This window comes from Vombatus ursinus, unplaced genomic scaffold (genome assembly GCF_900497805.2).
Source record: "Vombatus ursinus unplaced genomic scaffold, bare-nosed wombat genome assembly UNPS02010461.1, whole genome shotgun sequence".
In the NCBI taxonomy this organism is placed as follows: domain Eukaryota; kingdom Metazoa; phylum Chordata; class Mammalia; order Diprotodontia; family Vombatidae; genus Vombatus; species Vombatus ursinus.
The window spans coordinates 13,616,319-13,643,247 of NW_020950239.1; the positions used below are offsets into that span (position 1 = coordinate 13,616,319).

The 26,929-nt window shown below is 37.3% G+C and overlaps 1 protein-coding gene across 1 annotated transcript in view; it reads right to left on the reverse strand.

Moving 5' to 3' along the window:
• ANTXR2 (ANTXR cell adhesion molecule 2) overlaps positions 1-26,929 on the reverse strand; it is a 210,424-nt gene that overhangs the window by 71,116 nt on the left and 112,379 nt on the right. The window contains exons 14-16 of the mRNA XM_027854470.1: positions 26,567-26,659; positions 12,440-12,607; positions 8,989-9,069 (exon numbers count right to left, since the gene is read on the reverse strand). Coding sequence (XP_027710271.1) covers positions 8,989-9,069; positions 12,440-12,607; positions 26,567-26,659 — 342 coding nt within the window. The remainder of the gene's footprint in view (positions 1-8,988; positions 9,070-12,439; positions 12,608-26,566; positions 26,660-26,929) is intronic.

Below are 26,929 nucleotides of genomic sequence, written 5' to 3' on the forward strand. Positions count from 1 at the left end.
TGTGTGTGTGTGTGTGTGTGTGTGTGTGTGTGTGTGAGAGAGAGAGAGAGAGAGAGAGAGAGAGACGTATTTGTTAGTGTGGTATGGACTATACGGTACCTATGGACCCTTTCTCAGAATAATATTCTGAAATTCATGATATAAAATGGGTAAGAACACAAAGGAAACCAATTACATCAAAATGCATTTGGTCAAAATACTTTAAAATGCTGACTTTTCTATTTTTTAAAAAATTTTAAGAATGGAATTAAAGAATAATAAAGTCATCTTGAGCAAGTCACAATCTCACTAGACCTCAATTTCCATGTCTGTAAAATGAAAGGATTTAAGAAGATGGTCACCATTGTCCTTTCCAGCCCTAGATCAATGATCCTGCATTTTGAATATAGTAGAAGATACATATACATTCAACTGAGTTCAAACACAATAGGTATTCTAATAATTAATGAAATTTAATAAGATACATCCACGCAATATAAAATTCTAGATAAAAACTGAAAAGTTAAATTAATCAGATCATAGATTTAGATTTGGAAGGAGACTTAACAATCATTTAGTAAAACCCCAACAAGTTACAGAAGAGGAAACTGAGGCACAGGGAGGCAAAATTGAACCACTGGTAAGTAGCAGTCCCAAACTGACTCCAAAATCCAACAGGCTTTCCGCAACACTGTTAGATGATACCAGACACTGAGGCACTAGAAAACATTTGCATGTATTGAATACTCACTATGTGCAAAATATGACACCTTCCGCTACCTAGGAGCTTACAATCAAATTGAAGACAAAAGACCAACACAACATAATGATAAAATAACAGATATGCACTGGCCACTGTTCAAGACTGAGGCTCTAAGTATAATAAAAGAGAAAATAAAAATATGAGCAAAGGAGGGAGAAATGACTTGGAGGCAGAGGAGTCTGGGAAAGAACTATAAACATAATGAGATAGTGCCACATGCATAAAGCCACAATTTGTCAGATAAATTTATATTTTCCTGACTTTCTCATCCTGATAATACAGAAATAGATAGGTTCAGAGAATGATCATATCACCAGACCTAGAATTTGAAGCAGTACTGACCTTCATGATTCCAGAACTCTGGAATGCAATTCAAATGATCTATATTCAAAAAGTAATAGATTTTTTCTTTACATATAATGATCTCACCATCCGTACCAAGTGACATACAATGTGTCAGCTTTCAACTTGACTTACATTTATAGAGAGTTTTTAACTGTTTCAGAGCAATTTCATATGTGTTATTGAATTATGCCCCATCAGCTGTTATTTAAAAGCCTATTATGATGGATTCTATCATAAGATGTGTAGTCACACAATAATGAATTTATACAAAGTTTCTGATGAAATTTAAAAACAATTTTTGCTTTAATTCTAAATTCATTTGATAAATAGGAAAAATAAGGAAAAGTTTACTTGCTTAGGCATTCAATATAACATATTTTTAAAAAAATAATCCTTCAATTGCAACAAACTTTCAGAAATCAGGATTTGAGTTAGTAAATTTTGTTCTTTGATAGTAACAAGAATATATCCGAAGAATTTTTTAACTAAAATTTTACTAAAAACATATAAAATTTAATCCAGTTTCTTTTTTAATATATTTTTAAAACCCTATGAAATAATCGACTTTATAAACTAAAATGGTGTTGGCCATTTAGGTCCCACTATTGGAGACTGTACATTTACCTTTGTGGAGTGGTTGAATGTGGTGATGCCATCTGAAGGTTAACATAACCTCAATTAAAGCCAAGAGGCTCTTTAGAGAGTTAATTGGTTTGTGGAAAAACTCCAAAAAACTATTGCTTTGCTTTCTTTTTTTTTTCTCTGCCTTGCTGTCTCTCTTTTCCTTCTCCCTCACTCTCTTCAAACAAAAACGAGAATGTTGGTGATGCATCATTTATAAATTACTTTGCAATTGCACAAAACCGAACATTACTTTGAAAACAAAACAAACTCCTGCTGTGGACGCAGCATGTTTGATGGGAGCCCTTCAAAAGCCTTCTTGGCCTAATGGAGGCTGTTTACGTGGAGGCTTCGATCCATACCTGCTGTCCCCTGTCACTCCCTGGAAACTTAGTGGCAGATGTTACTGTGCTAAGCTGTCTCTGAAGTGGCTCTCTGTCCTCATCTCCCCACCACAACAGAGTCAAACTATATTAGATCTCTTTATTTGTGCCTAAGGCAAGTTTAGGAGCACAGCTGTGTCCACCCCGGCTCTACCTTTGGTGTTTTGGACCCCCAGGCAGCAAATGTGGGACCAAAACTGTTCTGCCACTATCAACTAGGTCCACTGACAATCCAGCAGCCTCCCTGCAGGCTAGGGAGGACCTGTGCTTCTGCTCTACAGATGTCAGAGACAACCTGCTAACTCACACCTGTACAAGCTTCCCTAACCTTGCGGATTGTGAGATGAAAAATGGATGACTCTGAGGACTTCTATTCACAATCAAAGCTTCTTGTCTTGTCTGCACACAGCCCCCAAACTGGGCCACCCTCCATAGGAGCAGGCAACATGGGATGGGGGTGGGGGCACGGGCACGGGTTTTCCCTCTCTCTCTCTGCTTTGATACTTTATGCCTAAACTTCAATTAGTTGATCAAGGACATTAATTCAGCAGTGAATTCTTCTGAAAACTAGTACAATGAGGCCTCTGAGCAGGAGAAAGAAAACATTTGTTTGGCTTGAAATTTAGCATAACAAGGCTTCCAGAGTGAGTAAGGGAGGGGTGGGAGAGAGAAGAGGAAAGAGAGGGAGAGAGAGAGGGAGAGGAAGGGAGAGGGAGGGAGAGGGAGGCAGAAGGAGGGAGAGGAAGGCAGAGGAAGAGGAAGAGAGAGAGAAGGAGGGAGAGGGAGAAAGAGAGAGGGAGGCAGAGGGAGGGAGGGAAGGAGATTGAGAGATTCTGTCAGTTCTGTTTACTGAACGGAACTCTCTCAAGGCACTAGAAGCTTATCTGTAGTGAACAACCTATGAATAAATATTTTTCAGGGGAGAAGAAATGCTGTTAACTAGGCAGAGTGAAATTTTTTGATGCCATGGGTCAGACACCCTAAAGATGACAAATGTCTTTTCTACCTTGCTAAAGACATGCTTACAGTTTTTATTTTTAAAACACATCTCTACAGATTTGTTTGTTTCTTTTTATTTTGTTTAATCTCACTTTTGAAGTTCACAGAAGGCAGAACACTTATTCCTTTGCTGTTAATACTAGATAAACCCACCTGCCTTTTCTGTGGCCTCAAGAATAGACAAAGATCTTCCGTAAGTTGTCAATAAGGCAAAGGCTGCCAGGGCATCAGAAAGAAATACTTCTTGAGATACGGTTGCCTCACTGCTATCACTAGGTTTGTAGTTTTCCAAAAGAAGGACTTTTTGATAACAGTTTATATATGTAAAAAATAAGACTTTTGGGACACTCTGTTTGTTTGTTTTTTAGGCAATTGGGGTTAAGTGACTTGCCCAGGGTCACACAGCTAGTAAGTGTCAGGTGTTTGGTCTGAGGCCGGATTTGAACTCAGGTCCTCCTGACTTCAGGGCCACTGCTCTAACCACTGTACCACCTAGCTGCCCCTGGGACACTCTTTATAGTATGATTTACATTATAAAATATCTTTAAGAAGTTGACTCAATGTTGCTTTTTTTTTTAAAGGGGTTATTTTGCAAGAGAGTTGTAAAGAACTTTTTAAAAGAGAAAATAATATTGCAGTTTGGAATTTAGTATCCCAATATCTGCCCCAGGCTAGCTTCTCTGTGGACCAGCCCAGCCCACCAGCTGGCAGGTCAGCCCAGCAATGAGCAAGTATCATGAGGTGCCTTCCCCCTCCCATCCAATGCTATCCACTGGACCCAAATGGAGACTCCACAGGCACACTAAAAACAGGTTATTCAGACTACCCTACCTCTCAGCCTTCCTGCCAATGCAGGAACTCTGGGCTCCCTCTCCAATGGAGGGTGGGGGAGAGAGTTTCACGGTCCAACCAGCAAATGAATGGGCTTTTGCCAGATATCCTGCCCCAGCCCCACCAGACTCCTACACATTGCCATCTGACTTGCCAATGTGACCTAAGGACTTCTGGGCATTGCCATATGCTCTGAAGCACCATCTCTCTTCCTGACAACTGACCTCCCTCTATATTCTGCCTCCTCTATTTAGAATGTGAACTCAGCAAGAACTGAGCCTAGCTTTTCAGTTTGTACCCTCAGTGTTTAGCAAAGTACTTGTCACACAGCAAGTGTTCAATAAATGCTTTTGTCATTCTTGGATGTATGCAAGAGTCATGCCGAGTGGTTAACACAGGAAGGTGACTATTTGAATCTTGAGGTCAGTTTTGAAGTGTGTCACAATGAATCTGCTTCTCTCCTCAGTAACTGGGGACCAACTTTGTAGGGATGCAAAGATTCACGAGGGAGAAATGTCCCATCTCTTATGTCATAGAGTTTGGTATGACCTCACATCAATGCCTAAAGAGAGTGTGACAAGGAGGGTAGCTAGCTCAAGATCCCAAGAAAGGAGTTGACAATTCTTGAATGGACTTGTTGGTCCACATTTGGAGTAGAAAGGGAGGAAGGGAGGGAAAAGAAGGGAGGAGGAGAGTGGAGGAGAGGGGGAGAGAGAGGGAAGGAAAAAGAGAAAGAAAGAGAGAAGAAAAGGGAGAGAGAGAGAGAGAAAGAGAGAGAGGAACAGAGAGGGACAGAGAGGGAGAGAGAAAGAGAAAAAGAGAGAGAGAAAGAAAGACAGAAAGAAAGAAAGAAAACTCCTCTTAAAGCAAGTTTAACTTTCCTATTCTTGGAGCAGTTATAAATTCATGGCCCAGGTTTGTGACTAACCTTGGAACTTAGACTGGCATGATGACAGAATAATTAAAGAAAAATAGGAGTTACTGGGATAGTAAAATTCTGACTCCTTGTTCCTGGTTTCAAATAAACTATATCTTCACCATGTTTTAGCATTGGAAATGTTTCTATAAATGCCATAAAAAATTTAATGATCAAACAAGCAAGAGAAGAAAAGGAAAGAGAGCATATAGTGAAGACACGATTTTTTACCTCTAAAGAAAGTTCAAATATAAAGCAAATTAAAATAAATCAGTTTTTAAACATGGGCAGCAAGTGGTATTTAGACACGCAGGAAGTCCCAAGAGTCTTAATGCAGTTTTAAGTTATTAAAAATATAAAAAATATAACCTTCAAAGAGGCTAAATATAATATCTTCTACATAAACAAGAAGTATTTTAATGCTAAAGGAAGATTTTCAGATGGCTGTCTAGATAATGCCCCATGCTAAATATTAACTGATCTGAGTTGAATGTCTAATGCTAGGAATGATTGTACTTGGAAAAACAGTTACCATGCTTATACCTGATATTCTTAACACCTATAAAAATTAAGGAGATTGAGAATAACAAATACTCTCAATTCATCATAAACTGGAATCAAAACATAAGCACATTTCCCCCCAAATGTCATATGATTTAAATACATTCTTCTCGTAATAAAATAAGTAACACTCAGTAGTACCTTAAGCTTTACCTATGCATCAAAATGTGAAACATCACACAAAGGCACATCTGTACTACAATCCCAGCAAGAACTTAACAAAAGTGCTGCTAAAGTCTGTGACTTTGTTTTTCTAAAAATATTTGATGCATCAGTTAAGTTTTTCCTTTTAGTGAAGTGTTTTTGAAAATATGGTATCTATCAAAATTGAAATTTTGAAACTCAAGTTAGGATTTCTTTGCAAGATTCTCTAGAACAACCTATGTGAGAGAAGAAGCCTGTTCAGAATTAACTTTTCACCCCAAATAAGGCTAAATGTCCAACCCACAATAAATATCCAATGACTATTATTTCTCTCTTGACATTTTTCCCCTCAATATTGCTGGAACTTTAGTTTCAGGCTATGCCTTACTACAAAATATTGAGCTGGGTAAACTTTTCAGATAATTATTTCCTCAGGAAATCCATGTTTGATTTTTGACATAATTAAATTTATTTTTTAAAATAAGTTTTTATTGATATCTTTGGGGGTTTTTTTACATCACCATAGTTTCCCCCAGTATTCTTTCTCTTCCCTTTCCTAGAGGGCCATCCCACAAAACAAACTGCATTTTTTAAAGACAAAAGGAAAAAGAAGAGGAAAACAAAATCAGTACAACTGATCATTACATTGAGAAGGTCTAAAAATATCATGTGCAATGTGTTAACACTTGTGGTCTCCCACCTCTGTGAAGACGTGGGTTGAGAGCGACTTCTCATCTCTCCTCTTTCAAGCTATACTTGTTCTTTATAATTTTGTAGCATTCCATTTTGATTGTATATGTGTGGTTTTTATGAATTAAATTTTACTGAATTAATGAATTAAAAACTACAACCCAAACCTACAAGAATAATATTCAGAATGAATTGTGAAAAATATTTTTAAAAAACACTAATTTATCAGCTTTGTTCAGAGTAAAAAAAAAAAAGATAAGAAAGGAACTCTTCAGGGAAAAGTATGAATGTTACAAATGTAAGATTGTAATAGCTAAGTTGGGGCAGAACTACTCAACTCCTACTTTGCTTCTGTTTTTTCAACTAAGGATAATGGTCTTCAACAGGGAAATGATAGAATAAACATAAAAAAATAGAAATTGTAGTTCGAATATAACCTAGCCCAGTGGAAACTGTGCTGGATTTGGCATCAAATGATCTAAGTTCAAATCCTAGCTCTAATACTCACTGCCTTTGTGAATTGAGGTCCCATTTTCCCCTGTGAAAGAAGTAGGTTTAACTAAATGACCTCTAAAATCCCTTCCAGCTCTAAATCTTTGATCCTATGATGCCAAAATAGGTGTAGAACCAGTAAAAGAACTTCAATTTGTTTTGAATGAATCCAAGTCTTCAGACCAAGAAAAAGTGCATCGTAGGCTGCTTAGAGAATTTCTAAATGCAATCTTTTAACCACTGTCAGTAATCTTTGAGAAATGGCTAAAAATGACTTAAAAAAGGCTAAAATGTTTTCTTAATTTCAAAAAAAAGAAAAGGGTAGATTTTGGAAATTATGGGTCAATAAACTAGCAGTTAAGACTCAGTGAAATTCTAGAGAAATTAGTGAATGTATGGATTGTGAGTACTTGGAAATGAATAAGGGGAGTACTGGGAATTACATAGGGTTATTAAAATAAATTATGCCAACCTAACCTTATTTCTTTTTCTGTTAAAAAATGTTGGCCAATCAGGATAACATCATATATATTTATAGACAGATAAATAGATGGATAGATAGGTACACACATGCATACATATACAGAGACAGAGAAAGAGAGAGAGACAGAGAGAGAGTTAAACATTCAATATCAACCTAAAAGAAGGTAACTAATGGAATGTTACAGAGAAATGCTTTCCTACTATGCTATTGAACATATTTATCAAGTACTCAAATGAAGACAGTATAAATAAGTAGAATATAAAAAAACCAGAAGGATAATTAATATGGTAGATAAGAGTTAAGATTACAGACATCTGTATGCCTGTCGAATCCCTTCCACTATACACAGCCTGTGTCTTTTTCATCTTTCTATCTCTGTATATAGCACAGTGTTTTGCACGTAGTAGGTACCTCACAAACATTTGTAATATTTAATTAAATCCTTATAGTTTTGATTGAAAAACCAAAGCCACCAAGATAAAGTTTAATAGATAAACGTGAAGCCATGAATTAAGTTCAGAAAACCAACCACACACCATATGATAAGGAGATTTGGGTTTACAGAGGTTCGTGTCTTCCATGAGCTAAATTTGAGCCAGGAATGAGATGTGGGTGCCAAGAAAGTTATCGCCATCTCGGGCTGCACTCATAGAAATATTGCAAACGTGGGAAACAATACTTGTCAGAGAACATGGGAAGAATTGTATAAACTGTTCTACATGCTATAGTTTAAAGGTTTTGGCAAACTAGAGTGTGTCCAGAGGATCCTGATGAAGGGGTCTAGGAATCATAATGCAGAAGTAATAGCAGAAGAAACCTAGTACCTTTGATATTTCTGTAGAATAAACGACTGAGAAGATAAATGTTAGATGTCTTCATGAATTCTAAATTTCTCTAAAAGGAAGAACTGGGACCAATTGAATGAAGAGGTACAAAGAATTTTCTAAACAGAGTTGTACAATAACGTAAGCTACTTCATAAGGTAGTGAGTAAAATCCTAGAGATATTCTAACAGAGGCTATTTTACTGTTTCTCGGAGATACTTTAGGAAGATTGCAATTGGTGGATGATTAAACAATATGGTTATCAAATACTGTAGGATTTTATACCATCTGACTTCTGAAGGGAGGCACTATTCTATGTTCTGGGAAACACATATAATTTTTAAAAATTAGTGTCCATGCTTATTAAACTAAATTGATTTAATCAGTTCTGCCACCTTTAAAAGAGAAGAAAACATCTCTGAAGACAAAGAAATAAACATAAAATGAATTAACCTCAATATCACAAACCTCTACTAATGTTTCATGATTCTAGATTCAAATGACCTCTATTATACTATATAAAATATTTAACACTGTATTTCTGAAGTCATACTTCCATATTTCATTAAGCATAAATGTTTCTACTCTAAAACAGGGCAAGAGAAAGCACAGAAACTTATATTGGTCAGATCTTCAAATAACCTCAGTTCCTTCAATGACAAAGAGTGAATTCAATGAATGTACTTATATTTCTTGTGAACATCACTACAATTTGTGCCTATGACTTGAATAAAAATCTATGGCAAGCATATATTTTAGGACGCAGTGGCAGTGATTCAATTTCCCCTTATCATGGATGATAATTCATTAAAGATTCTCTTGGGATAGAAATCATTCCTTCAATAGATAAAATGAGAACTTTGAAATTTTTTTCACTTAAGATTTTGCTGCATTTACTGTCCTGAAATGATCACATTTTGCATTCCCTTTGCACCATCACCATAACACATACAAACCTCATCTCCTTCCTGAGGTCGCATCAAAGAAACTCTGTCATACTGCCGACGTAACAAAGCCCAGAGTGCATCAAGCCGGCCCTGTAATGAGAGAATAATCATATAGTAATAAATACATAACAAATAATAAGTAATATCTGTTGAATAAATGGCTCAAAGAAAAAAGGAAAGTAAAAAAAAATAATTATACTACCACTACCAACTCTGACTTCTGACTTGGGAAGAAGAAAAAAAAAATCAATTCTTTAATGTGGAAATTTGGACCTGCCTTCACTCCTGCTCCTTAATATGACCAACATATACCATTTATTATTATCTATATTTCATTTTTTGATTACTTGATTCTGTGAGACTCCCCGAACCCCAACCCTGGAAATAACTTGATTAAGAAATAGATCATTTAAAGGTCTGATTTTCCCTTCTTTTCTTTTGTTCTCCTTGGTTCATTGTCATTCATTTCCTTATCACTCCCCATACTTGCCCAGTATACAAGCAGAAGGACAAATTTATCCAAGTCAGTCACTGTTTATAATAAACAATATTAAGAGACACCTAGGTGGTGCAATGGATAGAGCACTGGGCCTGGAGTCAGGAAGACCTAAGTTAAAAGACAGGCTCTGATACTTACTAGCTGCATGACCCTGGGCAAGTCATTTAACTGTTATTTGCCTCAGTTTCCTCAACTGTAAAATGGGGATTATGAGGATCAGGTGAAATAATATTTGTTATATGCTTAGCACAGTGCCTGGCACATAGTAGGCACTATATAAGTGCTAGCTGTCATTATTATTTGTATTATTATCATCATATTGAATATTTGGGAACTTGTCAGCATACTTAAAGCAACAAATAAAACTTTTTCTATCTTTAGAAATACCTTATATTTCTATCTCACAGTAATTTGAATATTTTCTTTTGGATTATGTAGATTACATTAAAAATAACATAAACAAAAAAGTCTATATATCTAAAATATCATGGTTAAACATTGTTTGGAGAGTGGATAATTTACAGTCCGCTAAAAATGTCCAGATCTTATAGTATCTTCTGAACTTTTTCGATAACAGTTTTAGTACAGCCTTCAATGACAGTGAGTTTCATCAGAAAAGTTACCTTTTACCAAGGTAATGCCACTGGCTAGAGAGTTGGTCTTGGATCTAGAGAGAAGTGAGTTCTGGTCCCACATCTGACCCACACTGGGCATGTGACCCTGGGCTTGACATAAAATCTCTCATTAACCCAGGCAACTCTCTAAGACTATATACTGCAGGGGAAATGCTGACTTGCTTAGTTAGCAGAGCGTTTCCTCTCCCAGGTGCTTCCTGTATCACCAGACTTGCAGATCCAGTCTCTATCTAATCCCTTCCAGGCTTTGAATTATCTCATCCATGACAAGCATTTTGTTTTTCTTCACAGAAATATTTAGCAGATTTTCTTTATTGAAAATAGTCTTCTCACTCCTGTTCAAACCTCAAAAAGGCAACATCCCACTGCAGAAGAATTCAGAAGATCTCTTTCAACTATTAGGTCTCTAATGATTTTTAAGAGACTGTTTTGCAATAACAGTTAGTCAATTCCTTGAATTGTTTTTCGGTGGTGACCACAATTTCCTTTATGCTTCTGTACGGCTGATCGTTTCATCATGAGCTCAAAGGACTCTTGACATATTTTATTTCCCCATATCTACAGCCACAGCAGTATGTCCTGCAGTCTCACTGAGGTGTATTCTTTCAGAGCTAGCACTGTTGCTCATGTTTCCTTGGAGTGATACTTTGTTGTTCAGTCGTTTCAGTCGCATCTAACTCTTTGTGACCCCATTAGGGGGTTTTCTTGGCCGAGATACCACAATGGTCTACCATATCCTTCTCCAGTTCATTTTTACAGATAAGGAAACTGAGGCAAACAGGGTTAAGTGAGTTGCCCAGGATCACACAGCTAGCACCTCAGGCCAGATTTGAACTTCGCCACCTAATTGCCCTGAAGTAATATAGGCATTCTCAAAAAAAATCCCACAGAATTAAAAACGCAACAGATGAGAGCAAGGAAATACATGTAGATGGCATGAAATCCAGCACGCAACAAATGGAGAACCAATGAAAGGGAAGGAAGTCGGCTTGGCCCAGTTTCATTTGCTGACAGTCAGAGGTTCCGAGTCCACTTAGTCTCAGACGCATGGCAAAATGAAACCATGTCAAAATTACTTCTTGGTTCAAGTAATCTGCACCCAAATGTCAGCGTTTTATAAATGTTTGCATTTTTTTGTTCATCCAATGGATAGAATCAGAAGACTTATGAATTAGAGAAAAAAGAATCAAGCACAACAATGAAAACACTCTAACTTCAATAACATAAATGTATAAAACAACACAACCAAATGGAATATTGTATAATCGCAATGATTAATCCTGGCCCTGACAATAGATAAGGAAATGTCCCTCCTTACTCTCATTGAGGGGCTGCAGATGCAGAATGGTATATAAGATAGCTATATCTGGTGGTTGTGCTTATCTGTTTCTCTGTTATATGAGATGGATCCTGTGGGGACATGGGGAGGAGACAGAAACTTATGGGGTATAGGATACTTATCCTTAGTATCAGGGACAGAAGGATGAGAGTATTTTATGTCACCTGAATATATTCTGAACTTTCACATAACTCAATTGGGAAAGATAATTCCTCCAAGGATGGAGAGTATTCCAAGTGGAATACTTCCTCATTCCTCTTCCTCACTGAGCTGCAGAAAGGGGGATGACAAGTTGACAGAGCCATAAGCTCTGGTGGTGAAAGTTGGAAACCAAGCCAGAATAGGAGAAATTCTCCTAAAACTCACAATGGTTGGTGCCAATGGTCATTGGAAAAATGCGGTAATGGATGTGAAAGGACACAGATGAGAGAATGCCCCAGCTGCAGCTATGGTCATCTGAGAATTGGGCAGAGGCATCAGCTATAAAAGGGCCACAGTATGTAAAGCTGAGGAAACTTAATGAGGAGCTTTGTTGGAGCTGGGTATAGCATAATTTACCTGTTACAGAGTATACACTATTCTTTGATTCTTTTTTTTCTTTTAATAAAACTTTTGGATATAAAAATATAATACTTATAAAATAATAATTTAGAATAATATTTATAATAATTTGCAATAAAAACTCATGAAACTTTTATAAATATGGCCAGCAAACTTGCAAGCATAGAGTTGTAGCCAGTATGTTGGCCTGTCCAACTAGGATACTTTCCAGGGATTTCGGAGTAAGAATCTGAGCCAGAACTAGCTGAATACCTTCCAAAAATGTTCCTAGGCTGCTTGCACCATAAGCATCTCTGACACAAGAGCTACATATGGTTGAGGTTTTTAAAACAAATTTAAGCCAACAGAAAACACTAACTAAATTAAAATGAATCCTTGAATATGCAATAGGCCTAGGTGAGGCTGGATGGCAGATTGGAAGGTTACCTTTATTGGAGTGTACCACTTTGTCTGAGGGGCCTGGTATGTAGGTTTGGGCCGAGGGGGTCTAGGCCTGATGGGTTCTTCTGTTTCTTCAGGGATTGTCACCACAGCATTTTTGGCTTTTTCTAACCTTGCGCCTTCTTCGGTAGAACCTTTATCACCCCAACGAACCTGAAGGTAAAAAAAAAAAGGTGTAAATGTTTTCAGATGTATAGCAGGACCTCCTAATGCAGAGATGCTAATCTCACCTAACAGGAGGTTGGTTGCTTATATCATAGTGAGAAAGTGAATTTGGCTGGAGCTTAAACTCAAATGTTCCTCCTATATTACATCAGTGGGAAGACTTGGGTCCATATCTGGACCTCAGACACTCTAGCCCTGAGTAAGTCAAATAACCATTGTGTGCCTCAGTTTCCTCAGTTGAAAAATGAGTATCTTAATAGCCATGACTTCCCATGATTATTATGAAGATCAAATAAGATAATATTTTTAAAGTGCTAAGCAGAGTGTTTGGTATGTAGTAGAAACTTAATAAATGATTGTTTCCTTCATTTGTGCCTTCCTTCTTTGAAGTATTGAAACATCCTTGAAAACATGTAAATGATAATAAATCAGTAAACATGTATTTAGTATGTGCCACGTACTGTGCTAAGTGATGGGGATCCAAAGATAAAGAAAAAAATGATTCCTTCCTTCAAAAAACTTAACATTCCTTCCTTCTTTCCTCCCTTTTCTCCTTCCTTCCTTCCACACCTCTTCATTGGCTATTCTTCACGCTTGGAATATTCCGCCTCTTCAGTTCTGCCTCTTAGAATCTGTCTCCTTCAAGACTCAACTAAATGCCATCTTTTACAAGAAGCTTTTTCTAACTATGGTTAATTTCCATTTACCTTGTATGTAGCTTTTAAGCGCCTATTTACGAACATGTTATCTCTCCCTCAAGGAATGTTAAGTTCTTTGAGGAAAAGGGCTGTTTTAAATTTATCTTTGGATCCCCATTACTTAAGCACAGTTTTTGTTGTTATTCAGTCATATCCAACTCTTCACGACTCCATGGACCATAGCATACCAGACCCTTCTTTCTTCCACTATCTCTTGAAATCTGCCCAAGTTCATGTTCGTTGTTTCTATGACACCATGTATCCATCTCATCCTCTGACATCCCCCTTTCCTTTTGCCTTCAATCTTTCATTTAGCACAGTACTTGGGACATAGTAAGCACCTAATAAATGCTTACTGATTTATTTATTGTTTACATTTATCAAGCACGTTTTATTTCGCAAGTCTTGTATTTTTACCCAAGGGAATATTTGGTCAACATTTTCATATAGATACTGGGCATTATGAGCAACTGAAATTTTCAAGTGGAGATTTGGTAGGGAGGATGATTCTCATGTATACCCCTGAGGTTCCTTTCTATTCTTGGATAGTGGGATTCTGTGATCTTCCATCAAAGAATGGAGCATAATTTCAACATCCATTCTTGAAATTAAGGATAAATGGAAGAACAATTAAATTGTCATTTTTCAATGATTCCTATATTAAATGGCAGATGGTCTTTAGTGCTGACACACATATTTATGGATGTGTATACAAATTGTTGTATATGGAATCTTTCCTTTAAAAAATGACGTTTCAGGAGCCACACTCAATCTCCCTCCATAAGAAGATGTCATCGCCCTATGCTCAGTTAGCAGAGCAGCAGACACCATGCCTCTTGCCACTACACCCAGGATGCTTACTTGGAGAAAAGACAAATTGAAAAGGCTCTTCTTTCAGGAGGAATTGATTCTGATGATCACATAGGAGAATCTTGCTCAGATCAGAAATTCAGAGACATCCACATGGCAATCCATCAAGACGGACTTATTAAACAACCACTCGCTATGTGTTAGGCATTGCAATAGGAATTAGGGATGCAAAGGAAAATGAAACAATTCCTACCACCAAGGGAGTTACATCCTATCACTCTGAAAAGAGGGTTTTCTCAGAAGATTCTCTATCCACATGACAATATAAAGCCAAACCAATATGTGCTATACACTTTAATATCCTGCCATAATAGGTATAAGTAGATTAACAAAGACATGTCAAAATTCTGAAGAATAAAGAAATGGGCTAAATTCAGCATAAGGGAAAATAATTTAATTTTAACTTGAAAGTTTAAATTTAATCTATTTTTTAAAAAATTTTAATGTTTTAGAGATTTTTAAATACACACACTTACACACTTAAGTATTTTAAGGACCACAGTTAATAGAGATAAGACAAATACAACTAGGTCCTGATTAGTGAAACTAACAAATGCCCTAAAGTGGTTGCATGTATTTAAATATGCACTAGTTAAAATTATAATTATGTAAAAGATGCTTACTGGTTATAGGTCAATGGAATTATGCAGTGTGAATCCAGATAATGTGACTTTAAGGCCATTCATTATTTATACTATCGGTACCTAGTTGTATTTCACAGAAATAACTATCCATAATTTTACCCTAAGTCTTATTTGAGTATTTTTACCTTTCTCTTGATCTCTTTTCATTTTCAAGTGGAGCCTATTAAGCCATTAAAATGAGTCTGTATCTTTCAGTGTAATCAACTGTACTTTATTTGGGTTTTTTATGAGGTTATTAAAATGTGTTTTAAATACTTTATAACTCTTAGGTGACAGCAAGTGGCTTCCTTTCCAAAAGAAATGGCATTTTTCCTTCAAGTTGCAGTACCTTTATCTAGCCAAAACAAATGCAAATGAAGTCTAATGTGAGGGTTAAATTGTGTAACAGGATGGAAGTCAAAGGCTGTAGAGTCAGTTATCCCCATAAAGACTGAAAGTAATGGTGGTAAAAAAAGCAGTAGATTTTATATAGGAAGTCAACTTATGAAATTCATTATCTCCAAAAGGAGTAAATGATAAAAATCTAAATTGGCTAAAGAAGGTGTGTGATACATCCATGGATGAAAGGTAATGATGTTTTAAAGAAAACAGAACATGAATTGTTACAGATTTAATCTTTCCAGGTGACAGCCATTTAGGGCTACCATGAACTTCTATAAACCTTGACTTCCACTATATTCAGAGAAGGATGGTTTAACTTAATGTCCCATTCTTCTGATCTATGATGGTGTTTCTAAAATTCATAAATTTCTAAAACTTTCAAAACAAACAAGGTCCTTAGAAGTAGCTAGTGGGAGCCTAGGAAAGCTAGGTGGTATAGTGGATGGATAGAGTGCCAGCTTTGGAGTCAGGAAGATTCATTTTCCTGAGTTCAAATCTGGCGTTAGACATTTACTAGCTATGTGATCCTAAGCAAATCACTTAACCCTGTTTGCCTCAGCTTCTTTATCTGTAAAATGAGCCAGAGGAGGAAATGGCAAATCACTCCAATATCTTTGCAAAGGAGACACTAAACAGTGTCAAAAAGAGTCAGATAGGATGGGAAAATGACTGAACAACAACAGTGGGAGTTTACCTATTAAGGAACTTTGTGATTAAATCAGCAAATGTACCCTAAACAATTCAGAAAGTCCAAGACAACAATCATTTATTAAGCACCTACTGTGTTCCAGGCACTGCGCTAAATAGTGAGGATGCAAAGAATAGCAAAGAAGAAAACAAGAGTCCCTAGTCTCAAGAAGGTAGCAGTCTTATGGAGGAGATAACTTGCAAACAGCTATGTACAAACAAGACATAAACAATAAATTGGAGATAATCTTAGAAGGAAGTCATTAGTATTAAGGGTGATTGGGAAAGGCTTCTTGAAGAAAATGGCATGTTTGCTAGGACCTAAAGGAAGTCAGGGAAAACAAAAAACAGAAATGAGAAAAAAAAGAGAATCCCAAGCATGAAAAGACAAAGAAATGGAGAGTCTTATGCAAAAAACTGCAAGGTTAGTGGAAAGGAATAAGGTATAAAAAGACTGGGAAGGTTGAAAAGGCAAGATTATGTAAAAAGGCTTTAAAAGCCAAACCAAATATTTTATATTGATCCTGGAGGTAAATAGAGAGCCACTGCAGCTTACTGAATGCAGGGGAGAGGTGACATAGTCATACTTAGTCTTTAGAATATCAATTTGACAGCTGAGTGGAGAATGGTTTGGAATCGGGAGATTGTTGATGCAGGGAGATCAACGAGAAGGCTGTTGCAATAGTCTAGGGGTGAGGTGATGGGGACTTGGATCAAGATTGTGGCAGTACCAAAGGACAGAAGGGGGAATATGGAAGAGATGTGACAAATGTAAAATTGACGACAGAGTAGATATGGGGAGTGAGAGAGAGTAAAGAGACAAGGATGACAGAATGACAACTAGATTGGGAACATGAGTGACTGGAAGGATGACAGAGCCCTCAGCTATGATACTCAACTTAGAAAATGGGGAAGGTTTAGTAGGAAAGATCATGAGTTTAGTTTTGGACATGTTGAATTTTAAAAATCTAGAGGACATCTGGTTCAAGATGTCCAAAGGGCAGTTGAAGACATGAGACTGGATGTCAAGAGAGAGTTTAGGGCTGGACAAATAGACGTGAAAATCTTCAGCACAGAGATGACAATTTTCCCAATGAAAGCTGAGAAGATCAACAAGGCAGATTGTATAGAGTGAGAAAAGAAGAGGGCTCAGGACCGAAGGACCTGGATAACAATCCAATAAAAGGTTGCTGAGAGGTCAAGAAGGATGAGAGTTGAGAAGAGGCCATTGGAATTGGCAATTGAGAGATCACTGATCTCCACCAAACTTTCACCTCTGCAGCCTTTCACCATGTGGATCACCCTTTTCTCCTTGATACTTTCTTCTTGTTTCCGTGACACTGCTCCCTCCTCATTCTCCCACTTGTTTGACTGCTCCTCAGTCTCCTTTATAGGATCTTCACCTAAATCACAACCACTATGGGTGTCCCCCAAGGGTCTGGGTATGGCCCTCTGCTCTTTTTTCGTACTATTTCACTTGATCTTATCAGCAAGCACAGGTTCAATGATCATCTCAATGGAAAAAATTCCCACATCTATGTATGCAGCCCTAATCTCTCTCCTGAACTCTAGTTCTGCTTCATACATTGTTTTTTGTACATCTCAAGCTGGATGTACATAGGCATCTCAAATTTAACATGTCCAAAGTAATACACCCCCCCAAATCTCTCATCTTCCCAACTTTCATATTGCTGTCAAAGGTACTACCATCTTTTCCAAGCTCACCACCTCCATTCCATCCTTAGCTCTACCCATGCTCACCTCACACATCCAATCTCTGGTACATCTGTTTCTCTCCACTTATACTACCCATCCATCCAAATGCAAGTCCTTATTATCTCATACCTGGATGACTGCAATAGATTCTGCTTGGTCTCTCTGCATGATGTCTCTCTTGATTCAGCTGTCAAAGTGATTTTACTAAAGTGGAGGCCTGGACATGTCACCCTGCCCCCCCACCAAGGTCAAATCTAAAGTCATCTGTTTGACATTTAACATCTTTCACAACCTAGTACTTTCCTTCCTTTCGAATCTTTGGATGCGTTACTGCCTTAGGCATGCTTTACAATCCAGCCAAAGCAGCCAACTTGCTATTCCTTGCATGGGGCACTCCACTCTCAGACCCTGTGCCTTTGCATAGGCTTTCCTCCATGACTGGATTGCCTTTTCCCTTATTTCTACTTCTAATCTTCCCTGGATCCCTTTAAACTTCTGCCTTCTGCAATGGGCCCTTCCCAATCCCTCTGAATGCTTGTGCCTTCCTTATAAGACAGCCTTCCATCAAACACACACACATAAACACACACTCATGTGCATATATACACATATATACATACAGATAGATAGATAGATAGATAGCATGTACAGTTATTTACCTGTTTCCTCTATTAGAATGTGAACTCTTTGAAGACAAGGAGAGGGTATTTGCCTTTCACTGAATGTCTAGCACTTAGCATAGTGTCTGGCACCTAGTAAGCACTTAATAAAATGCTTGTTGACTGACTGACTCTAGTCAACTTTCCAAGGCTAGAGGTGACAAGGTTCCATTCCTGAACAGAAGTAAGTTTCCTCACCTTGAGTTCCAAACACCAATGAAATTACCAGTCAGCCCATGCATACATATGTATGTGCATATACATATATATATATATAATATACAGACTTATACATATGTATATGTATCTCTAGGTTGTCAAAATGTAAGATCACAGTGACTGTGGATACTGATGCTATACCTTTAATAGGATATTGGACAGAGTCTTTGGACAACTTAGCTAGGGAAGATAGTCTTGGGGCTAGATTGTTTACAAAGATTCTAAAAAGAGCCAATGAGAATGAGAGTTCTGTACATTTCTTTAGGGTTACCAATGATTTGGAGGAAAGTCCACTAATTAAAGGAGACAGAAAGGACAGAAGGAAAAAGAAAGGGGGGGAGGAGAGAGGAAGAGAGAGAAACAGAGAGAAAGAAAGAGACAGAGAGACTGAGGGACAGAGAGATTGAGCGACAGAGAGACCAAGGGACAGAGAGAGAGACAGAGACATGCAAGCAGAAGAACATGGGAATGAGAGGTGAGAAAATGGGAATGTACCAGAAGAGAGGATGGGAGCTGAAATTAGGCTGAAATAGTAGTTTTAACAACTGCAAATAGCAAAGTTCAGTCCATGACTCTTTTATTTCCCCTGCTTTCCGAAGACACAGATGTAACACTGACTGAGAGCTGTATCCCAACTTCTATGTTTTGTTTAAATGCTTACTTACATTTAATATATGATACTATTAATAAATTACATGGTGATTATGTTTTGTTTTCCCTAAGCCAATAGCTTTGTGGTTTAAGATTGGGAGATAGGAAACTAACCCATGAAAGAAGACATTCCCCTGGTTTATTCCAAATTAGGGGCTGAGTCAATTAAAGAGAGAGTATTTATAATTTTTGTATATTTTGAGAATATTCCAGCTCATACCCACTAAACTGGTTCTGAAGAACCTGTTGAGATAAAGTATATAGAGATTCATAAGTAGCAGACTGAAAGGTGGGAGGTTGGTATGCTTGCCCCTGATTACACAGTTCATAGACTAGCATCACTCACACCCCACAGGTCTCTACATATGTGTGTATACATTTGTGTGTACTCATAAACACACACACTCATACCTTTTTTTAGTTCAGTGTTTGCTGTTGCATTCAAAACCTCCTAGTGAGATCTTGGAAGTAAGAGTGAGCAGAGATTTTTTGAAAATTAGTAACATGAAAATAGAAAAGAAAAGAATAAGGGCCCCTAAAAAGGGGGAAAACCAGTAGATTTAGTAAATTGGGCTCTTCAATTATAGAGGGAAACAAGAAATTTGAGATCTGCCAATTTTACTTAGTTTCCATTGAAATTTGTAAAGAATTTGGAGGCAAATGAAATAATTGAAAATGAAGTAATTGCAAAGTTAGAAGGAAAGAAACAAGCATTTTTCCCCCTGTGGTTTGGTAGGAGTAAAACATAAAGTCATTATCTACTGCTGATGAGCTATTTTAGCAGCTGTTAATAACATCATAGTACTCTTATATCCTGCTTTTCTGCAAATTGCCATTATAATGGTGATGAGATGCTTGCCAGAAAGCAGGGGTATGGAGGAATTACTGGAGAGAAGCCAACACGAGATCAAAGTCCATGACCTTAGCTTCAGGAGCTCCTTATTATGTTTTGTTCTTCAATTCATGAGTATTTATAATCCTTATGGCTTGATATTGTTTTTATTGATTTGATTTAAATTAAAATGTTTTTCCAAGTGATGTATTTTCCAGGTTTGAACTAATAGGTATAAGAAAGAGAATTTTGCTTTTTTCTTTGTTTCTTTGTTTTTCTACTTCCACTGCAAGCAAAAAAAAATGTGGGAAAGATATTAAATCCACTTAGAGCCTCCCCTCAAGAAGCTTAGAATCTAATGGGAGATATAATGTACAATCTACAATGTAATTAATCTAGGTAAAGGAGGAAGTGAAAGGAGAAAGTGAAAGAGGTGATGAAGATGGTAGTGGGGACCAAGAAGCCCTGGGAATGAAGTGCCATCTCTAATCCAGAAGTTTTGGTGGAAAACATGTCATATCCTGCCGAGATAAGGATTATAGATAATGAGATGCAAGTGAAGATAAGAATAGGCAATGTGACCCAGTTATGATCTTCACCTATTCTAACTCTCTAAAGGAAGGGATGAAAGATATGTGGAATTTCATCACCTAGAAATTTGGGAGGTAGTAGGAGAAATTTAAATGGCACCCTATTAGAACAAACTAGTAGACTAATGGTTAGTAAGGGCATGTACTGATGAAAACCTGGTTTGTTTGCTTTTTTTTCCTGCAGTACAGGTCCATCAAGTTTAAGAGATTAGACTAAAGATTTACTTTTGCAAATCCAGTTAAATCAATTAAAGACCCAGCATGAGAACCATCCTTTGTCCTTAGCTAAGATGGGAATTTCTATATACCTAGTCCCATAATGATAAGTTCCTTGATGGGGCTCTGTAAAAGAGAGGATTAAATTCCTTAAAGACATGGGTTTGGTATGCTGGATAGATTCCTTCATGACCCCTCCCCACAATGCCTTTCCATACCCTCTGACTAGCCAGCATAGGAGTAATTGAATTCTACCTTCTGGAAGGAACTTTTTGCTGTGAGCCTACTTGGTGCCACAATCATACAGGCATGGGCAGATGAACTGGTAAAATTTAGGTTCCTAAAATAAGGCTGATAAGGAGAATATTCATTGACATGCTATAGGAGTACTGGTAAAACAATTCCAACTTCAGTCCCACCTAAGCCTAAAGCCCCCAAGATCTAAACCCCTTGCCCACCTTGGATATAAGCAGCTACTGGGCAGCAGTAGCTAGGCTATTATCATAAGATATCAAAACAGATCTTCAATTTCATTGGAAAGGGGGAGTGAGCTTGAGGAGCAGATCATAAAGGGAAGGGCCATTATCAGCACTTAGGCACCCTTACCTGTCAGAGACCTTTCAGCCACCTCCGTACCAGTTACTAAGGGTAACGACAAAGTGAAATCCTTGGCGTTACCCAAGGAATCTCTGCAATGAATACTAAATAAAGGGAGCTGAAAGATAGTTCTTTCCTAGGAAGGGAGATTAAGGAGGCCATGGTACTTTGATAAACCAACTCTCTTCACATCGATCTGGTGTGGCTGATGAGGGAGGCAGGTGGAAAGAAACTTGTTTTGCCCAAGCCTGCATCTGTTCCAAACCTCACCTCATCAATGAGATGGACCAGGTAGCCCAAACACTCAGTGTTTTGTTTTAAAGTGAAAGCCCTCACTTCAATAGGTAAACATAATGGTGAAGGTTCCCCAGAGACATTTAACTCAATTTCTGGAATTTTTAGGAACTTTGTCTCCTCAGATCTAATGCCTTCAGTCTTGTAAATATGTACTCATCTTCTGAGATCAGGGATGGGGAACCTTTGGCCTTGAGGTCACATGTGGTCTTCTAGGTCCTTGGGTGCAGCCTTTTGACTGAGTCCAAATTTTACAGAACAAATCCTTTTATTGAGGGGATTTGTTCCGTGAAGTTTGGATTCAGTCAAAGGGTTTCCCTTGAAAACCTATGTGGCCACATGTGGCCTTGAGGCTGCAGGTTCCTCACTCCTGTCCCAGACTAATGTTTTTTTCTATAATCCTAATGTTATTTGCTTGCCTCCCCACTCACTCATGTACAGTACACATTTTTGTGGTCTATCGTTTGTGGAATACTTACTTACAAAAACAATTAGATTACCATTTCTAACACATTAACAGATAATTATTTTCATTCTCCCTTCCAAAATCTGAAAAATGTGTCTTTGAGAAGAGAAGAGAGAACTTTCATCTCTCTTCTCCCTAGTCTTCTCTAAAGCCTAGCTACAGTAGAAGAAAGGCCAGGTAGCCTACTGGTAGTATGCTCAAGCTTCCCCTATGTGACTTCCTAAACTTTAGAGAGATCTATTCACTACTAAAGTGTCAGAAGGGAACAAATATTCATTCACCTGTTTCCTTTTGGTCCAGTACAAAACTGGAGCCATAATTTGAAAACCACATGCTTGCAACTCCAGAAAGGAGTGGTTTGGGTCTCATTCACTTAGGACATGCTATCTCATATACTACATGATAATTTATGAAAAAAGATATAATGTAGAAAGTACATATATTTTTATCCCTAGCACCTAGCACTAGTACTTGGCACATACAGAGCTTTTACTAGATGCTTGTTGACCAAATGATTACAGATAAAAAAGCAAATTGTTCTCTAGGTCATCCTAGACCTATATGTTGGAAATACTACAATAAAGGCCTGAAGTTCTGAATTAAAGATCGATGGCCTTCCTTGCCCGATCCCAAAGAAAGATTCATTGACAGTTGATGTTTTCCTATTTCCATGGAAATGGATATTATAGTTAAGAAAATAAACTCTTACAATAGATGAGGTTTTTTTAGAAAAAAATTTTCCTATTACAAAAGATTCCTCATGGAGTCCAAGTTCCTGACATGGAAATCTTGGGACTTTTCTTTGCATGGAGAACACACAATACCTCTTGGTTACATAAGTTATAGGAAGAAATGGCAAACTAGGGATCAATGAACTGCTTTCTCATTTTCCCAAGAGTTCTAATAAACTTTCAGAAGCCTTCTGTTATAGATTTATATGAGTTTTGTACCCCTCAGAGAACTAAAAGAAAGGTCTCTCCTATCAAAGAGCCACAAGATTTTAGATTTTTAAGGATTCAGAGATTAAAACTTGTCTCACCACTATGCATATACTCTGATACTTTCATTTCTCTGTATCACTAGGGCTACTTCTTCCCACAAAGATGATTGAAACTCATCAATGGATGCCCACTTTACATATCCAGAAAGGAAATGGTTAAGTGATTTGCCAAAGGTTGCCTAGGCAGTGTAGAATTGAATCTTAGAACCTAAATCCCATCATTCTCTATCTAATATAGTACTGAATTTTTTCTATTACCTTTTAGAAAGGTAGTATAGTATAGTGGCAAAGGCCTTAGTTTAGAGCAAGATAACCTGGGTTCAAGGACTGGCTCTGCCCCTGACCACCTGTGTAACCTTAGGGAAGACCTTTAACCTCTCTGGTTAATAAAGGGGTGGAACTAAATGACCTCTGAGGTCCCTTTCAGCTCTAAATCTATGAAAATTGCAAACATTTCTTCATCCAGTAAATAGCTGTGGCATACCATGATAACAGGAAGAGTTAAGAGGTAATATACATTCCCAACCAGTCCAGAAAGTTCCTTTAGTGTGCTCATTCTACACAACTACCGTCATATCACTAGATATACAATAAGTATTTGATGAAGCAAGTTTAGCAAGTTTGGGCTACTCTCTATATCCTAAAGTTACTAGCAGTGAGGAGTCAGTCTTGGAGACCATGTGGTCTGTGAAGATCCACAGATGTGCACTGAGTTAAAAGGTCATTCAATCATTCACTCAATAACCATTTATTTCTGAGTTATATAGGGGATGACCCTGGCATCTTTGGCGATCTGGAATACAGCAAGAACTTAATAAATACTTGGTGACTACTGATTCACTGACTGAAAGTCCCTATACCAATAAAATAACAGGTCTGTGCAAAAATTTCAATGTATATTATTAACTTATGCATTGATTTGTGAATTATTTTCATAGTAATGTTTTACTAAATAAAGTAAGGAATTACTATTTGAGCTTTTGAAGTAAAAAACATCATTGATGGTAATTAACCAGTGATGCACAATTTTTTTCCCCAAATTACATTTACTTCAAATTTGTCCAATTTTAAAGAACCTTTAATTTTTTAAAGAGGAATTCTGTGTGAGACTTCAACTTTGTATTTGTAAGAATCACAATGTAGTAGAGACTCAGATGATTTCACTATTAACAAGAGTGACATGGCAAGTGGCAATATGACAAAATGCTTTTATCAGTAAAACGGAAGAAAGTAAAATGGAAGTAAAAAGTAAAAAATAAGGAAAATAAACATTTATTAAGCACTTAATTTATGCTCAAGACTGTGCTAAGTAAAAAGTTTGCCAAACTGACTGTTAGGATGTACTAAAATTCTGGACATTGTACTAGATAATCTCTAAGGTCCCCTCCAGATCTAAATCCTACTATGCTACTCCTAGAAGGAAGGGGAGTCATGGAAGGATTCATAATCACAAATGGTTATTGACTAGGGTTGATAATTGTGTTTAAGAAATTTAAAAAAAATGTATTTGGTTATACAAACTAGGAAGAAAAGAAACATTAAAAACTTCCCCAAAATCCAAGGGAAGATGATTATCTGCCTATACATAAAATATTAATAAAAGCACAAGGGTGGCTAACTACTGCCTAATTACTGGGTTAAATATTTTTCTCACGGTGTTCTACATCCCATCAAAGCGAGAAATGTTTACCTGTGCTTTAGAAAGGCAAAATATACAGTTCTACTGTATCTTTTTTCAAGCTTCTCAAATTGATCCACTTCATGTAGTCACTATGTCATTACTGTTTTGTTTAGATCAGTGATTTTATCACTAGGGGGTGGGTCCAGGTATGAAAATCCCCTCCACCACGGCAGATCAGTTTTACAGAATTACCAAAGGGACTAAAAAGTTAAGTGATCTGTCCAAGGCAGATCAGAGGTAGGACTTCCTGACTCTAAGGATGACCTAGAGAACAATTCACTTTTTTATCTGTTATCATTTGGTCAACAAACATCTAATAAAGCTCTGTATGTGCCAAGTACTAGTGCTAGGTGCTAGGGATAAAAATATAATGAATGAAACAATACCTAGTCTTATATTTGATCAAGGGAGAAAGATGTACATCTATAAGTGTGTGCAGGTGTGTGTATGTGTATATATGTTGTATAAATTCATGATCATTAAATACAAGTTACACTAGTTAGAGGGAAGGCACTAGTAGTTAAGGAATCAGGAAAAACCAAGTAGAAACTGGTATTTTAGCTGTTTCTTGAAGGAAGAAAGGGATTCTATAATGCAGAGATGAAGATGGAGAGTATTCCACACGTGGAGGATGTCCAATTTAAGGGACAGAAAAGGGAGATGGAAGAAATAAGGATGTAAAGAACACAGAAGACCAGGCAGCCTGGAGCGCAGGGTGCATGAAGAAAGAGCGACGTACAACGAAGTTAAAAAATCAAGTTGGAGCCAAAATACGTGAACCCCTCTAAATGCAAAACAAAGCTGTATTTTATTCTAGGGGCAATGGGGAGTTGACTAAGTAACAAGAAGAGATCTGTACTTAAAGAAAATCACTTTGAGAGTAGAGTAGAATTAGAGAAGAGTGGGGAAAGAGTGGAGACAAGTGATTTAGAAGTTGTTGTAATTGTCTAAGTGAGACTGAACTAAACTGATGGTCATGTGAAAAGGGGTCTGCTGCAGGAGATGTTTTGAAGGTAGGAATAGCAAGATTTGACCATCAGATGGGTGTGTGACATGAAAAAGAATACAGAGTCAAGGATAACTCTTAGGTTATCAACATGGGAGACTGGAAGAACAGTGGGTTCTTTGACCTGTGGAAGTTTGGAAGAGGGGTAGGTTTTGGAGGAAAACTACTAACTTTTGTTTCAGCCATGGTGAATATCAGCACACAGCCCAGTGCCTGGGACATTAGCATTGGAGAATGCTCGTTGACTGATACACAATCCTAACCATTTATACATATTTTATTTAATAACAATCATAACAGAAGCTGTGTTGAAAAGTCCTATACCTTGACTTCTCTCAATATAAATATGATATTGTCCTATACTTAAAAGTGAACATTCGAGTCCACATTTCTCTCTTTCTGCCATGCTTTTCCAAAGACACATAATGAGTACCGTTAACAATTACAGGCTCCCTCGATACCTCATCAATGTCCCTATTTCCAAGGTATTTCCTGCCTCAGAGCTGAAGTGCTGATACTACAGGATAATTTCTCTCCAAGGACTTGCTCTGTTTTGGTCCTTGGTTCAAAGGAATTCGCAATGCTGCTCTTCTATTAATGAAATTAATTCCTTCCTAAAGAATTTTAAAACTAATAAAGTGACAGCATGGATGGAAGAGAATGAGAAGGATAGATTTCAATTTTTTTTGTCCCAGAAACATGTTGCATGTTACTTTTTTTTTGTTTTAAATGGTACAAACCTCCATTCTTTTAATTCCTCCAACTCCTCGACCTCCATAATAGGAAGCATCTACCGTTGGCCATTTTTTGTTAGGCAGTGGTTCTTCTTCTTCCTAGGTAAATATTAAAGAAAAGGAATTTATTTAATTTCTTATAATAAAGTTTTATAAAAGTTTATCCGCAAGTTCAGTCCAATATGAGTTTGTGATGTTACAGCTAGAGTATCCGACAGGTACATATGTCATATTTACTCAGAGTCTAAGGCATTTTGGTGTGCTTGTGTGTATGTGCATATATACACACATTTTACACATATGCACACATATACTTACATACCTATATACATGTATGCATGTGGTATATACATATATAATGTGTGTGCA